Source organism: Chiloscyllium plagiosum, chromosome 22, assembly GCF_004010195.1.
Source record: "Chiloscyllium plagiosum isolate BGI_BamShark_2017 chromosome 22, ASM401019v2, whole genome shotgun sequence".
Taxonomy (NCBI): Eukaryota; Metazoa; Chordata; class Chondrichthyes; order Orectolobiformes; family Hemiscylliidae; genus Chiloscyllium; species Chiloscyllium plagiosum.
In genome coordinates, this window is record NC_057731.1 from 19,012,768 (window position 1) to 19,029,737 (window position 16,970).

The window sequence follows — 16,970 nt, forward strand, 5'->3', positions numbered from 1 at the left end:
ACAAGAAAACCAAAAACAATAATATTTTAGCTGCATCTCACGGGCAATTACTCCCAGATCTTCCATTAAACGACAAGCCACTCCCCACCTTCATGAGTGAGAAAAATATCACTCCAATTCTGAACATTAAGTCCCACATTGCACTCAACTCATTCAGATTAAGTTCCTATAGATATGCATTTTCCTGTTGCCTATAATTTCTCTTCCAACTAAACAGTGCTGTTAATTGTCTGTGCAGAAAGTGAGGACTGCAGATGCTGAAGATCAGAGTCGAGAGTGTGGTGTTGGAAAAGCACAGCGGGTCAGATAGCATCTGAGCAGCAGGAGAATTGACATTTCGGGCAATTAGCCCTTCATTCCTGATGAAAGGCTTCTGCCTGAAATGTTGATCCTCCTGCTTCTCAGATGCTGCCTGACTTACTGTGCTTTTCCAGCACCACACTCTTGACTGTTAATTCTCTGTGCCATGTACACCAAATTCCCTTGCCCTCATCCCAGCCCACTAACTGACACTATTGAAGTTCTCCTCAGAGACTCTTCTTGCACAAATTCAATCTCCCCTTAACCTCATTTTCATTTCCTTTGATCTGACCTTTCTTAGCTGGCCCATCATTCACCCTTGTCCACTTTCACCATTCCTCTAATCTCCACTCTCCTCTTCTTGTTCAATATTCTTGCTCTCCTTTCTCTTCCACATCCCCAGTCCTGTCCTATTTATTGGTTTTCTTTTTTCAAACTCCTTCCCTCCCCATATCCTCGAACTATTCTTCCATTTGTGTCAATAGTGACTCCTTTCCTACCCTCTTCCCAACAACCCCAGCTGAAATTAATAGAGTCTATTGTCCTGAATCCCTTTGTGCAACATTATATTAAAAGTGATGAGCAGTCAAAACAGTTTGATAGCGTTGTACCTTCTGTAATTGTGTTATCAAACGGATAACATGGAAATGATTGGAATTGTCAGAAATAGAATTCTGTTTTAAGGCAGACAAACCAATTCAGACCAGTAACAACCATTTCACATTTTATTAGCTTTTCCTTCTGGCTGGTGCATTGCATGGAAGGGACTACATGGATGTGACAAAGGGAGTAAAACAAATGCAGGGGTAAGAACATACAGACACGCATAGAACATCTTTCTCAGTAAATGCTTCTCACAGCTTCAAGTTGACCATTCACTTCATTTGCATTCTAATATTCATCATCAATACAAACAACATGTCGTTGTTTCTTCAAAGTTTTTAATACTCTTGATACTTACCTCAACATCGGTTGCTGAGTGTGTTGTGGCTGGTCATTGTCATGGTACTGAGGGACTTTTCTGGTCACTTGCTTGTAAATATTCCTGGCAGTGACACAAGTCCAGAAGATTGTAGATAGGGTGGAATAATGTAAAACAATTCCGACCTAAAACATAAAAGTATCTGCATTACACAAGCAGCCTCAGCAAAATACCTGGATGGTCAATGTACAGATTTGTACATGCGAATGATTAATTCCGATCTCTGTATGTAAAAAAATGGAATGTATACGTATGTACAGCATCACCAATTGTAGAGATATCAAAATAATTTTATGAATAAAGTATATTTTTGAAATAAAAAAAAGCTGCATTACACACGCAGAAAAAGGGAAAGCCATCATAGACATTTATGCTCAGTGTAACGGCTAAAACTGGCTTTATCATACAATATAAAACCCTCTGTGGTGTCATTACACAGTATACAATCCTTGTGTGCCTGGCAATTAAGATATTGGAATGAGAAGCTATTCCTGTTGGCTTTTATTTTTGAGAAGTCTCATGAGAGAGTTTGAATATTTGAACATTGTTCAGAGGGCACAGTCTGAATGAATATCCATGTATAATTCAAACTGGCAAATATTGAAATCTTTTTAAGATCTGTCTCTCATAGTTCCTAAGACTCAGACAGTAAATATATCAGCTTCTCACCACCTCTGCCATTTGGGATTCAACTCCAGTTACATTTCATTTAAAATGATTATTGAACATATTCATGAAATCACTAATATTCTAAGGGTCAATTTTACATGGCTGTTGCACTGTACACATGCTGGATATTGGATACAAATCAACAGAACACTCAGCAGCAGATGTGGATCCAAATATACTGGTCCTGGTTGACCATGAGATTTTCCACTCCTCTTTAAAGATGGGGAGTTTAACAGACCGCTTACAAAACTAGTCCATGGTGAGTCTCCTGTTCCTTAAACTATATCTAGGAGCCAGAACATTCAGACAGGCAAACCCTCCAGAAACTTGCAAGTGAACTACATGAAAAACAAATCCTGTTACTGATTTCCTGGCAAAGGGTGATAAAGCAGGGCGAAAGGCACTACCCAGATCTGGTGGCCACTTGCTGGAGTTTCCAATAGAGTGGGGGTTTGATGGACACTTACTTGCAATGATTTGCCCACCTGCCAGATCTGAAAGAGTGAGGTGCCTTCCCACTGATCCCAGAAACTTCAGCAGAATCAGTGTTGGAGAGAAGTGACCAGCGTGACCCCAGAAAAAATGTTGCACAGCATGACCATTTTCAGAGCCAGCAGATTTAGGAGACAGTCATTTTATCTTGAGAGGAGTGCAACATTATGATCAAAGTTTGATGTCTTTATGGGGGGGTTTACAGGTATGTTTTTTACTATTTTATATTAGTATTTAATTAGCATTCTTACTTCATTAGAATATTTGTCAAATTGTATTCATAGAATCTTGTTAGCATAAAAGAAAAACTGCATTTAATTGGATTCATGATCCCTTTCTGCATCCAACAAGCACCAGAAGTTATAGGCTGACATTTTTGATTTTAGCAAATGTGGCAGAGTGTTTGCAACTACAATAATTCAAATGAACAAAATGTACTGAAGGGATGTACATAAAAGTCTACATCCTTGATTTACATCACAAACAGTTCATTTCATGATCCTTATGTGGTCAATGGATAGTACCAGAAGTTGATAAACTAAGTGTATAATTTTCAGCTAAAATACTTTGATGTACTGCCCTTGAAACTTTCATACATATTCTTCCAGGCTATCCCAACTAACAAATAGATGAATCATTGATTCTGTACACCTGTCAACATTGTGGCTACAAAATGGCACCCAGATAGAAGGCTGATGTACAGGCCATTCTGCAGTAACGCACGTTTTGTCAATGCAAATTTGCTGTAACAGAATTGATGAATTGGGGATATTGTTTCTAAAGCATGAACTTTTAAAACATGTTTTGGCTGTAACACGATTACATCACCAACACTTTAAGTACTGTTTCTGAAGCGCAATTTTTTTTATAACACATGGTTGCACACAAACGCATCCATCACATTATAGAAGAATTGACTGTATGTGTTAACAACAGTGTTTTTGGAAAATATTTTTCTATTCAATATCTGATAAACCTTTCTATTCAACACATTACAAACAATCTGCACTGGCATTGTTTATGTTTAATTAAAGAAAAAATAAAGATATAAAATCCTTTTTTGTAACAATGCCTATTGTCTAATAGCCAATGTAAAAGATTTAATAGCAGAGCACTTAGGAAACAATGACAGGATTGGATTTCGGAAGCAGAAATCATGCTTGACAAATCTACTGGAAGTTTGTGGATGTAACCAGCAGAGTTGATAAGGGGAAGCCCATGGATGTTGTTTCCTTAGAGTTTCAGAAAGATTTTTATATGTTCCACGTAAGAGGTAAAATTAAAGCACAGTGGATTGGGAGTACTGCAGTGAGGAGGATAGAGAACTGGTTGGCAGATAGGAAATAAAGAGTACAAATCAATGAGTCTTTTTCTGAGTGGTAGGTAGTGACTAGTGGGGTACGACAGGGATCAGTTCTTGGACCCCAGCTATTCACAATATATGTTAATGATTTAGGTGAGGGAATTAAATGTAATTTCTCCAAGTTTGCAAATGACACAAAGCGGTTGGGAATGCGAAATGTGAGAAGACACAGAGATACTTCAATCTGACTGGGACAATTTGAGTGAATGGGAAAATGCATGGCCCATGAAGAATAATGTGGATAAATGTGAAGTTACCCACTTTGATTGCAAAAACAGACAAGCAATTTATTATCTGAATGGCGATACATTGGGAAAGGGAGAGCTGAAAGAGGACTTTGGTGTCCTGTACACCAGTTGCTGAAAATAAGAATGCAGATGCAGCAAGCGGTTATGAAGGTAAATGGTACGTTGACTTTCATAGCAAAAGGAGCAGGGATGTTTTGTTATAATGTACAGAACCTTGGTAAGACCATGCTTGTAGTATGTATGCAGTTTTGGTCACCTTATCTGAAGAAGGATGCTCTAACTCTGGAGGGAGTGCAACAAAGGTTTACCACACAGTTTCCTCAGATGGCAGGACTCATGTTTGAGGAGAGAAATGAGAGATGAATTAGAACCACATTCACTTGATTTTATAAGAATGAGGGGGGGCATCTCGTAGAAGGTTATGCTATTTCTTCCTTCCTGCAAGTCCTTGTCTTTATTGTCTCCTGTCACTGACATGCTGTCTCACTTTGTTTCTTGTCTTGCCTTCCATTTCTTTTTTCATCAAAGTTTAAAGTTCACAAGATGATGGAGACCAGAACATAAAATGTACCACCAAAACCTTTGATATGGGGTTGTTAATCAGGCAAGGATGTTGCTAGCACCAGACAGACTGGAGGAGGAGATCTGGGCCAGAATGGGAGACAGATCCGGAGCAAGGTCTGCTCAGGGAATTGGCAATGGCTATGATATGATGGCCTTCAATTCTTCACCAAGTGGTGACAGAGTGAATCGATATTATCAAATCTCAACAGTACCAATAAATTCTGCAATCACGAAAACATAAGTTGACTGAATGTTTAAAAAATGACTGAAGTTTGAGTCTGATCAGGGACTGGTCATACAATCCAAACCTACAATGGGGGAGTGATGGTAAGAACTTAAAATTGGGAATAGTTAGAGCAGGATTCCGGGTCAATGTATTGTAAGGTGGGATAGCACAATGGAGACTAAGATTAAATGGTGGACTTCAATATGGTCTGGGTACAAGGGGATGAGAAGTTGATGTTGGCCTCTTTTTCTAGGGGGGGCTGGGAAGCAATGCTTCCTCTAAGCTGACGAGCTGACATTCCAATCCTGCAGAGGCCATACATATGTTTGCCTCTTTACTGCATTTCTTCACAAAAGGACTGTGCTCTGAAATAAGAAAAATAGAGGATATACTGCTGACCAGCATTGCCAGTTCCACAATGTTACTGTTGACAATCTTAAAAAGGGAAAAGTGAGGACTGCAGCTGCTGGAAACCAGAGTTTAGATCAGAGGGGTGCTGGAAAAGCACAGCAGGTCAGGCAGCATCCGAGGAGCAGGAAAATCGACATTTCAGGCAAAAGCCCTTCATCCTGATTTTCCTGTCCCTCGGATGCTGCCTGACCTGCTGTGCATTTCCAGCACCACTCTGATCTAAAATCTTAAAAAGGGAACATAACCTTCGATTTTGTTCTGGTCACCGGACCCGAAATGTTAACTCTGATTTCTCTCCTCCACCACTGGCAGACCTCCTGAGCTTTTTCAGCAATTTCAGCTTTTAGTTTCTGATTTTCCACATCCACAATTCTTTCGTTTTTTTCTAAGATTGGATTTGGCAGATTAGATCCTGCTATGTGCTTCCAATTTGCTTTTAAGATTTATATTCTGCACCCCTCAATGACCTGAACACAGAGCACAATGTGAAATTCAAAGAAGTGGCACATTGAGAGTTACATCCTAGAGGAGCAAAATAGTAAAAATAAAACAACATTTTTAAAAATATTAATGTGCCATTTGCACAGCTGCTCCATTTTGAAATCTATAAGGCAGATCGGCATGCCTCATTCAGCAGTTATTACTGTGTTTTCCTTCAGGGTTGCAACAGAAACAGTGGATGGAAGAGATCTAGATTGGTGCAGCTTCAAAAACTATTGAGTGAAGGAAGGAATAGAGTTGGAACACTTGGAATACTAATTAGAAGCAGGAGAGACTGAAACTGGAATGAGTGAATTTGGCAGGGAGCAGAGCTGAGAATGGAAATTTTTCGCAGTGATTGAAAGCAGATCGACATTTTTTTCAGACCATGTATGCGTGCTGTTATATTGTTAAGCTATTCTCATGCTGGGGATCAAGTCCACCTTCTCCCATTGCAGGAGCCACCTCTCCTCTGGAAAAGCAGGACAATCATGGCTGTTATCTCATTGAAGATCTTATCCCACCACAAGAGACATTGGTCTAATGCTGGCAGCTCAGTAGTACCAGTGTTACTAGTGTCTGAGATGGGGGGGTCTCTCATACTGAGACATTCTCAAAGCAAAGTGCCTTTGGTTATAGAAAGGTGGGGGGACAAGCAAGCAGGCAGGCAGGCCTGTAATCAATGCATTTCAGGCTGCAACAGAAGCACTGTTGCTGAGCAGCTGGCCACAGCCACTGAGAATGCCATCCTGGCCAAGGGACATCCATAAAAAGGGCACAGCCCTGAACACACTGGGAGGCTGCCAAGGTTTAACTCAGCATTTGAACACATGGCAGCGGGTCCTCTTGATGCACTAAAATGCCTGCATGGGCAGGAAGTGGCACCTGATTGGTGGTTTAAGTGGTTCATATGGGCCCCATGATGCTGGACTGGCCTCAGCTGGCAAACTGCTGTGGCGGGGGAGAAGGTGTTAGGCTTTACTCCACTGGCTCTCCCATCCAGATTGTTAGCTCTCCCAGATTTCACCCTATCCCATTGGACCAGGAACATTCAGGTCACTGTATCAGAAAGTTAGTTTAGGCAATGTCAGGTTGTTGACAAAAAAAAACATTAAATAAAATAGCAAGGAAGGTGAAAAATGAGAGAAAACCCAGAAAAATCTTCAGTAGAGGAATGATAAACACGTACAAATTATCACCAAGAGAGGTAGATCAAGAAAGTATGAAATAGTTCAAAAATGGCTCTGGACAGTTCCTGTCAGGAAGAAGGATTTTGAGTTATTAGATTAATAAATACCTTAAGAAACCTTGAAGGAATTGGACAGTTCAGCCAGATGGCCCAATTGTGTAGCTGTCTCTAAAATTGGTGTTACATCACAATCATAGACAGGTAATGAATACTAGATTTTCTTAAGATACTTGACATGGACAAGTCAATCAGGTTAATCTTTTCCACATTTTCTCTTGACAGTTGGCAAAGGTCAACCAGATGAAATTGTTGTGCGAATGCAAGGGAATTGCTAAAATGAGGACATGTACATCTACACAAACATTTTTGTTCTTAGCCTGTTGAAAGTAAGGACTGAATCACTGTTCAGAGTGGTCCAATTCTATCTGGATTTTTCTAATCTATGACAATTACGTAACAATTTTAGTCTGCCTCTAAAACAGATCACCTGAAGGGATGTTTGGAAGCAACAGATTCAGTTCTTATGCCAAGGGGGAAAGAGAGACGTTGTTATGTAATCTGGGTTACACTAATATAAAAGCAGATATTGCATAGAAAGAGTTAAATGGCAAGTAAGAGGCATGGAATTTTCTTTTTGGGATTGACATTGCTGAAGCTATGAGGGCAAACTCAAGTCTGTTTTGTTGAAATGAATGAAACTCTATTCAAATTGTAAAAATTGGCTTTTGAACCACAAAACTGAGAATTTTATTCAGTTAACAGTAATGGAAAACTGCAGTCAATCTACTATTTTCTTTTCTTTTTTAAACTGACCTTAATACATTGCTCAAGAATAGGTCACTTTGGTGATAAATTTGATAAATTCTAACCAGTTTGTTTCCTTCAGTGACCACACACGTTTAATTGCTTATCCAATGAGTTCAGGTCCAAAGCACTGATTCTGGGAATACAGGTCAGCTGCTGAAAATAATTTGTGTAAAGAGGACAATCATTCAAGGTGTTGCTCATAATGAGCAGGGGATATCCAGCAATTGAAGTGCTCTTGTGGTGTAGAGGTAATGTGCCTTCCTCTTAACCTGCATAGGCTGGGTTCAAGTCCTGTCTATTCCAGAGGTACATAATAACATCTCTGAACAGGTTGATACAGAGCACATTAGTTTTTTAAAAATTATAGGAGGGGAGTGGTTTTGTGGCACAGTGGTAGTGTCCCTATTTCTGAACCAGGAGGCCCAGGTTCAGGTTCTACCTGATCCGGATGTGTGTTTTTTCATGGATGAACAGGTTGATTAGAAGTATTTAAAAGCTGAAACTGCCATGATACCAAAAGCAATTGTATAAGATTAGATTCTCTACAATGTGGAAACAGACTCTTCGGCCCAACAAGTCCACACCAACCCTCCAAAGAGCAACCCACCCAGACCCATTCCTCTATACCTAACACTATGGACAATTTAGCATGGCCAATTCGCCTAACCTGCACATCTTTGGACTGTGGGAGGATACCAGAGTACTCAGAGGAAACCAACGCAGACACTGGGAGAATGTGCAAACTCCACAGAGACAGTTGCCCGAGGCTTGAATTGAACCTGGGTGCCTGGTGCTGTGAAGCAACAGTGCTAACCACTAAGCCACCATGCCATCCTTAAAATTATGCAGTGCTCAGACTTAATGTCAAGATGACTCAAATCCTTTACTGTCCTAATAAGGAGAAGGCTCTCCAGTTTGAGGCAGAAGTCCAAAGATGGTTTCAATTTCGAGTTGCAAATCCATCTCTGCTACAGGCCTGTTAAGAAGTGGGATTTTCCAAAGGTCAGAACCATATTTGGATAGGAGGTGGCATGCAGGTCCAAGCTGAGACAGGAGGAGTGCTGATGTTGGAGCAGGCAGGTTAAAAGTCCTGCTCCTGTTTCTGTCCCCATTTGGGACAGGAAAATCTGGCCCATTTATATTTGTTGGTCAAAAATGATTGATATCAAAAAGCACAATTTTACTGTCATTGATTTACAGAACAATGTTGAAAAATATCTGGGCGCTGGTAGATCCACAAAAGAAAAGATAGGATGTCACTCAATCAATAAATATGCAAAACTTAAGAAAATCCCCATATTTTACTTGACATGAAAATATAGGGCAAAATGGTACATGGCTTGTAGAGATACAACAGCAATCATTTATTTCATTGGGATAAATGGAGATTAAGTTAAAATTGTGCAATTATCAACAATGAATTGGAATATAGGAAGAATTAGGATATAAGCCTGTTACATTCCAAGATGTTTTTCAGAACTGATACATGGTAAGTCATGACTCTGCGTAACTTTGAAGCTGAAAAAATAATATTTTTTGTGAGAACAGTAGAAAGGGAAAGTTAAGACTTGAGGCTTTTAATTCGTTAGGAATTGTACACAATGAGTCAAAAGCTAGAGCTGTTTAACCACATACAACATATGGTTGGATTCTGGAGTATCAGAAAACAAGGCTGGCAAATGTTTCATGATTATGGATGATGGAAGAAAGAAATTGACAATGTTTATCCAGATTAGTCAGCTTTTAGGGTTCCTAAATAGCGAACTCAATCTAAAGTTCTCTAAATAGAAAACGCAATCCAAAAAAAAATTTGTTCATTGTTGTGGTTCTATTTGCCGAGCTGGGAATTTGTGTTGCAGACGTTTCGTCCCCTGTCTAGGTGACATCCTCAGTGCTTGGGAGCCTCCTGTGAAGCGCTTCTGTGATCTTTCCTCCGGCATTTGTAGCGGTTTGAATCTGCCGCTTCCGGTTGTCAGTTCCAGCTGACGCTGCAATGGTCGGTATATTTAGTGCACAAAATCCCATGCAAGGACTGCACAAAACACTACTTGGAAAAACAGGAAGACAGCTAACGATCTGCATCCATGAACACCAACTAGCCACGAAACGACACGACCAGTTAGTAGCCACACACGCAAATGACAAGCAACATGAGTTCGACTGGGACAACACTACTATTATAGGACAAGCCAAACAGAGAACAGCCAGGAAATTCCTAGAGGCATGGCACTCATGCTACAAATCTTCTCACAGACTTTGAAAAATTTGTTCAATTTTGGAGTATAAATTTATAAAATATGGTGGGGCAATAAGATATATTTGGAAAAATATATAGCTTTTAAAATCAATCATTTTCATCAGCTTCCAAAAATTACAAGCTACACATTTGAATTCTTAATTTAATAAAAGTAATATAATTGGATGTAGACAGATTGACTGGTCTTTCACCTATCCCTGTTCAGAGGACTGGCCAGACTTCAATAATATTTCTCCACTGTATTCTATCCTCCACTGCCCTCACTGCTTATCCCACAGGGAGGCCAGTCCACATTTTTTATCGTACATCAATTTCATTTAGGTATTCCGTGTGCATGAATTCCAGGTGCTGTGCCTTTTTCTCCCCCCAAATACTCTCCTTTTTGCATGGCCTGCCTACAGTATGTGACCTTTTTGATATCACTGCCTGAAGTAAGTTCTCCTGAAAACCAGCTTTCACAGGAACCCAGTCATTTGTCTGTTTGACTGTCCGTGACACACGTCCTTCTGAGTCACTTCATTTCGAATTCATTTATTCGAGCCTCATCACTCTTCTTGATAGGTTCTGCTTTCAGAGCCGTACATTGTCATCGGCTTTACAAGGGATTTCAGAAAATGAATCTTTGTTACAATCAAGATGCTCTGGCTGCTCCCAAATCTCTGAATTGAGTTCGCAACACCATGGCCCATGTTCAGTCTTGCTTGAATACATGCTATTGATAGATATTTTTTGGACTCTTCCTGTCTTCATTATATGGCTCTTGCCTTCATGCAGTTAGTCTGACACCAGGCAGCTGCTAAAAATTGGTTTCCATTGACTTCCTTGGATATTTTACATTAGCTTCCAGGCATTCCCCTGGTTTTCCAGTAGTCTCCCTACCTCTGGACCAGGAGGCCTGGGTCAGGTCCCAACTGCTCCAGAGGTCTGAGATAACATCTCCCAGCAGGTAAATTAGAAAATACCTGGGCTTCCAGGGCAGGTGGGACTTGAATCTGGAACTTCTGGCCCAGAGATTAACTACCACCACTGTGCCACATTAGCAACCTTACTGAAAATTGGAACATGTACTGGAAAGATTTCTAATGTGCTTACAAAAACCTAAATTGTCTCGTTATAGAAAGGGTGGGGGGGGTGTGGTTGTGTTACAATGCCTGCTCCTCTCCCACTTATCGTAAATTTAAAAGGACAATCTCCCTTGCCCAATATAATTACCATCCAGATTATCCATGTCCATTTGGTACAGTGTTACAATGCTTCCTGCACTGACTCTCAACAAGGAGCACAGATCCCCTGGCACTGACTCACTGAGAGTATAGTTTACAATAACTACCTCTGAGACTAGGAACCTCTAACAATGACTCACGGGGAATAAGGTCCAGTTGGATTAGCTCCCATGGCACTACTTCAAAACAAAGAACAGAGGAATGATCTCTGGTGTCTGGGCCAATATCTATTCCTCGATTAACATCATAAAATCAGATTATTTTGTCACTATTGGACTGCATAATAATGAATGTTTAAAAATCTCAAGGGTGGTTTTAATGCATGCCAGGCAGATAAATATCTAATTTTTTGTCAGTCTAATTTCCTTCAGCATTTCTGATCTATGTTTTTGTGGTTTTCATTTTATCTCCTGGGGCCTCATGCATAGGATTCTTGGTATAAACAGTCACAGGTTCCAAAAACAAGAGGTCTGTGAGTCTAAACATCTCATGGTTTGAAGCCAAAAACAGAATAGCACCAAGAATTTCTGCTGGGAGTCTTTTGACATTGTGCCATAACTTTGGTTAAAATCTCATAGAAATGGCAATAAATCAGTTATTCATGAGGTTTCTCAGACCTGTTTGTCAATCTCCTGCTAATATCGTCATGGGAGATTGGAAAATCATCAGAGAATTCTGTCTCAGCTTTTCAAAAGAATGTTACTCACTTTAAACTTCATTTTGCAGGAATTCAGGTTCCTGCTTTTCAGAGAAGACAAAAAAAAATGCTCGAAGCTGCTATAATTTGTGACATGAAATCACAATTGGCATGATTCATACAAAGATCTGCAGCACTGGGAGCCGAGCATAGCAAAATGCAGCCAAGAATTGGTGATCCTGAGTTCTTTCCATGGTCAACCCAAACCATTCACAGTCACCCTCACTGGGCTTAACAGACAAAGACTTCAATAGTTTGGAGGATTAAGTTTATATCCCTGCCCTTGGCCACCCAATACAAGCATCATGAATAGCTCAACAGCCTGATGTGCTCATTTTTACTCAGCATGCCAGCCTCCTGAAGATCTCAGAGGCCCTGGATGTGGAAACTCTTGGTCTGAGAGAGCCTGCCACCAATTATGTCACTCTTACATCGGTGGTCTTGTTTGGGATGAGTTGAGATTTGCCCTTGAAAGGGCACTGTTAAATCCCCTTTGACTCGCCTCTCACCTGAGTTTATGACAAGATTGGTCTAAGAAGGGTTTGGAGTTTAATCAGCATAATTTCAAAACAAACACAACCCATTACTTGTAACTGCATTTCAAAATGAGTTCTGATATTTGTGAATACAGTAAACTTTGATTCCAGTAAACTTTGAGGACAGTTACACACGGTTGCAAAATGCCTGCCTCAAGTGCTAAAATTTAATAAACTCATGGTTGTAGACCATGGATTCTATTCAATCAAAATCAAAACAGTAATTCAACATTTTACATTTAAATTTATCATACTTCACGTGTCATTGTTTCTATTGTCTCTTACAACAATTGTAACTTGCAGGTAGTTCTCTTTTCTCTAGATATTTAAGCAGCTATGTGGAGAGATGAGAGAACCTGGGATTGTCCTCCTTAGAAAAGAGAGGGAGAAGAGTAATTTTGTTAGAGATGCTCAGCATGAATGGTTTTGAAGGGAGTACATGAGGAGAAACTGTTCAAGTGACAGAACGCATGGTAACCAAAATACACCATTTTAAAATGATTGACAAATTTTACCAGGTGAGTTTTATTATATGGAATGGACTGCCTGAAAGAAAGTACAAAAACTACAGTTCCACCTCTCCCCAGATCTCCCTGCCTCCTTAAATCATGGAAAATGGGAAGCTTCAACCTCAGCTTTTTGATAGCACAGACACAGTGGCTCAGTGGTTAGCACGGCTACCTCACAGCGCCAGGGACCCGGGTTTGATTCCAGATTTGCGTGACAGTCTGTGTGGAGTTTGCACATTCGCCCCGTTTCTGTGTGGGCTTCCTCCAGGTGTTCCAGTTTCCTCCCACAATCCAAAGACATGCAGATTAGATGGACTGGCTATGCTAAATTGCACTGTAGCTTCCAGGGATGTGCAGGCTGAGTGGGTTAGCAATATGAAGTGCAGGGTTACGGGGAGAGGGTATGAGGCTGAGTCTGAGTGGGATGCTTGTTGGAAGGTTGATACAGATTCGATGAGCCAAATGGCCCCTATCAGCATTACAGGGCTTCTACATAAGATTCTAATATTCTTAGGTCTGGAGAAGTAGCAAAATTTGTTTCTTGCAAAAAACTGAAATTCACTAAGCAGCAAGGAGCTTCTTCTTTGGACCCAGAAGATTTAGAAAATGAATGGAAATTGAATCGTATCTCATGTGAGATATGGAACTGACAGGAGCTTCAATATCTGTATTTAGTTCCCCAGGCTGCATATCACTGCAGGTCAATGTGCAAGCATGATCCATCTTAATTAATAATATAGAATAATTTATAATAGACGACTTCTGGATATTATCTTCTATATTTAATTTATGTAGGTCCACATTTGATGGATCCAAAAGGGTTATAACAACAAATTCACAGCAAAATATGAAAATAGTAAAAATGCTAACAACTCTGTCATTTCATGTGTGGATATGGATTAAAAATTGTCAAGGATACAACAGGACAATTCTGTAATTGTTAAAACTATAGAATAATGGAAAGTGTTTAAAAGCTATGATATTAAAAGTATCTATAAATAGGACATTTACTGTATGATAAATAGCATAGCATATGCATGGCTATAGCATAGGAGCAGGTTAACTTACACTAGAAAACAGTAATCACAGAATGAGAATGATGATGTTAAAGGCAAGGTTGGAATGTTTTATGAACAGAGTTCTGACTTCATTATGATTTAATTAAAATGTCAGGGAAGGAATCAAGGACCAAGTTGAATGAGAGATGAAGAATTTCTATACATACTTAAGAGCAATTCGGATCTTATGGCTATTTTAACTGGTCACAGATTTGGGTAAAATTAATTCAGCCCAAATTCTTCACTTCCTACATTGAAAGAAACCCCAATTTTTTCAAGAGTATTTATTTGATTAGTCTATCCAAAATTGCATACTAGACAATTAGATCAGGAAGGATAAATGCTTTAGAAAGTATTTACTTCAGGAAGAGGCCATTCACTTTTTGATAAAGGTATATGTAGTTATTCATTTGAAAAACATTGTTAATTTCAACTAAAGTGTATTTATTGAATTTACTCTCAGACCACAAGTCTAGGTTTATTATTTTGTTTATAAACTTTCCCCGACCATTCCTTACAGGAAAGTGAGTTCTTCTCAAACTTCTGTCAATGTCCCTTTGCAATCAACTAGTAGCAAAGAGAGAGAGATTATTTATTTGTCTCTATGTGAGAAATACATAGAATTCACTTTGCACTTCATCAGTGAACAGTGGATTTGCAAAGTTACCAAAGCAATTATTCTAACTGATGAAAGAAATTCTCTATTACCATGACAAAAATAGATATGAAGTATATATCACTTGTGCCTTTTCAGCCTAAACGGAAATTGAACAATTATGTTTTTCCCATTTCTTATATTCCCACATAACTACAAATTATGTTACTCAGAAACTTGGTGATAGGAAGTGAATGCAAACCAGGAGTTACCAAATATTACAGCAAATTTATTGCACCAGCCAATGGATAGTTATGTTTCTAAAGCACAACAATTTATATCAGTAATTTATTATTTTAAGTAGCAGCTAACACTAAAATTCTTCCAGCTACCTGATTAATTCATTGAAAAGTACAGCACAGAATGGCCCACAATGTTGTGCTGAGACTTGTGGACTCATCTGGACTTGTATTGCCAAACATGCAATTTTCAGAACTATAAAAATATTATTTTAAATGAAATAATTTTATGTGCTTCTAAAATCAAAAGTATCATACATTGGAGAAGAGGACATTTCTTGTTGTTCCTTTTGTCAAAGTACATATTTTCTCTGAGAGAGGCAACAAGCGTCAATGGGATCTTGGTCTGTAAAAATGAAATAATTAGCCATTTTCCTTACCAAGGCCAGGATTATCCATTTACGAGCGAGGTTCTGGCAGCATCAGACCTCAGCATGCTCATCATCCCATGCCTCTGATTCTATGATGCTCATTGAATCGGCAATTCAGGCTCCTGCTGGGATGCTTACCATCTACCACAGTCCTGAGGTAAATGCCAAACTTATGTTGGGGGATCACCAATGTAGCACAAGAGGACATGATGTTAAACAGACAGAAGTACTCTGAAAAGCAATAGTGTTCCACACTTGTATGCCTTTGCAGGCACTGACTCCCACATAGGTAAGTCATTGGGGTTCAGGAGCATTAACATTACCTTCCTAGCCATGGTGCCGGAAATGGCAGTAAGGAGTGTGGAATGGAGGAAAAACATTCAGGATCTCCCGTCTTGCTACTGTTCATATGCAATGGATGGGGCAGGAGTTACCAGGGACAGCCCATCATGGGCAGGGGAATTGAAACCACATCTCTGCTCTTTAAAATTCCCGTATATCTTACTGCCTAAATTTATTCTCATCTTCAACCACAACACTGCCTGATGATGGATGAGGCTTGGAAGAGAACTCTATTCATCCACCTGTTTGTCAGTATTAGGCACTTAACAGGCATGCACATGTGTAGAATGAAAATCACTTCACTGTTTACTGCAAAACAAAATGCCACAAAGGTGTTGAAATAGCCAAGGAAGAAACTGAAAGGCAACAAGGGATCTTAGAAGATTTGTTGCTCAATATGTTAAATTATTGCAGCAATCAACAAAGCCAGTAGAATATATGACTAAAGCAGTAGAGTATATGTCAGAGGAATTGTGTTCAAACTGCTCTAATCTTACTGTAACTTGAGTATTGTGCCAGTTATGGTTATACATAAGGGCTTATGCCCGAAACGTCGATTCTCCTGTTCCTTGGATGCTGCCTGACCTGCTGCGCTTTTCCAGCAACACATTTTCAGCTATGGTTATATATACACAAGGATGATGTTTAAATGCTCGGGCCATTACAGAGAACAGCGTAAAGTTGATTTTTAATCTAAAGGAGCTGGGTTATTACAAAAAACAGGATAGACTGTTCATTCCAGATTTTTTTTTTAAGAAGTAGCATAGTTGAGATACAAAACTGTTATGGAAATAAAACAGATCAATAGTTGAGGTAGCAAAAGGGACACAAATTAAGCTGGTAAAAAATAATTTAGAATGCATTAGGAAATTCTCCCGGGTTGAAGATGATCAAATTAATTTCATTCAGAATCCTTATAGCTGGCATTAAAAGAAAACTTTCATTCCTGTTTGATTTGAATTTGAAAACAGTTTCAAGAACTGAGACATTAATGTTCTAATTTGCAGCAACATCAAATCCTCTGTTAATAATCCATCTTTTAAATACTGTTTACCTTGTTCAAAAGGTTTTTGGGAAACAATATTAAATTACTGGGATAGTGCCATCTGGGCATAGTATTTAATTTTAATCAAGTTCCATATATGTCAATCATTGACTTAACATATATGGTACATCTTTTGCTTTAATGGTCTTGAGGGAACACTTTGTTTCATCATTCAAATCAATTATCATTGTGCACTCCTGCTAAACAGATTGAATCTCACAGAAGTGAAGCAAAGGGAGATATGGGATTTTTAACAAGACTGGTGTTATTAGTGAAAATGTATATGTGAAAAAATACAAAGCGGTCT

The 16,970-nt window shown here is 39.2% G+C and overlaps 1 protein-coding gene across 1 annotated transcript in view; it reads right to left on the reverse strand.

Annotated features, from left to right (window-relative positions):
- The window catches only part of LOC122561112 (adhesion G protein-coupled receptor A3), a 522,394-nt gene that overhangs the window by 27,672 nt on the left and 477,752 nt on the right, over positions 1-16,970 (reverse strand). Inside the window, exon 17 of the mRNA XM_043712551.1 lies at positions 1,262-1,407. Coding sequence (XP_043568486.1) covers positions 1,262-1,407 — 146 coding nt within the window. The remainder of the gene's footprint in view (positions 1-1,261; positions 1,408-16,970) is intronic.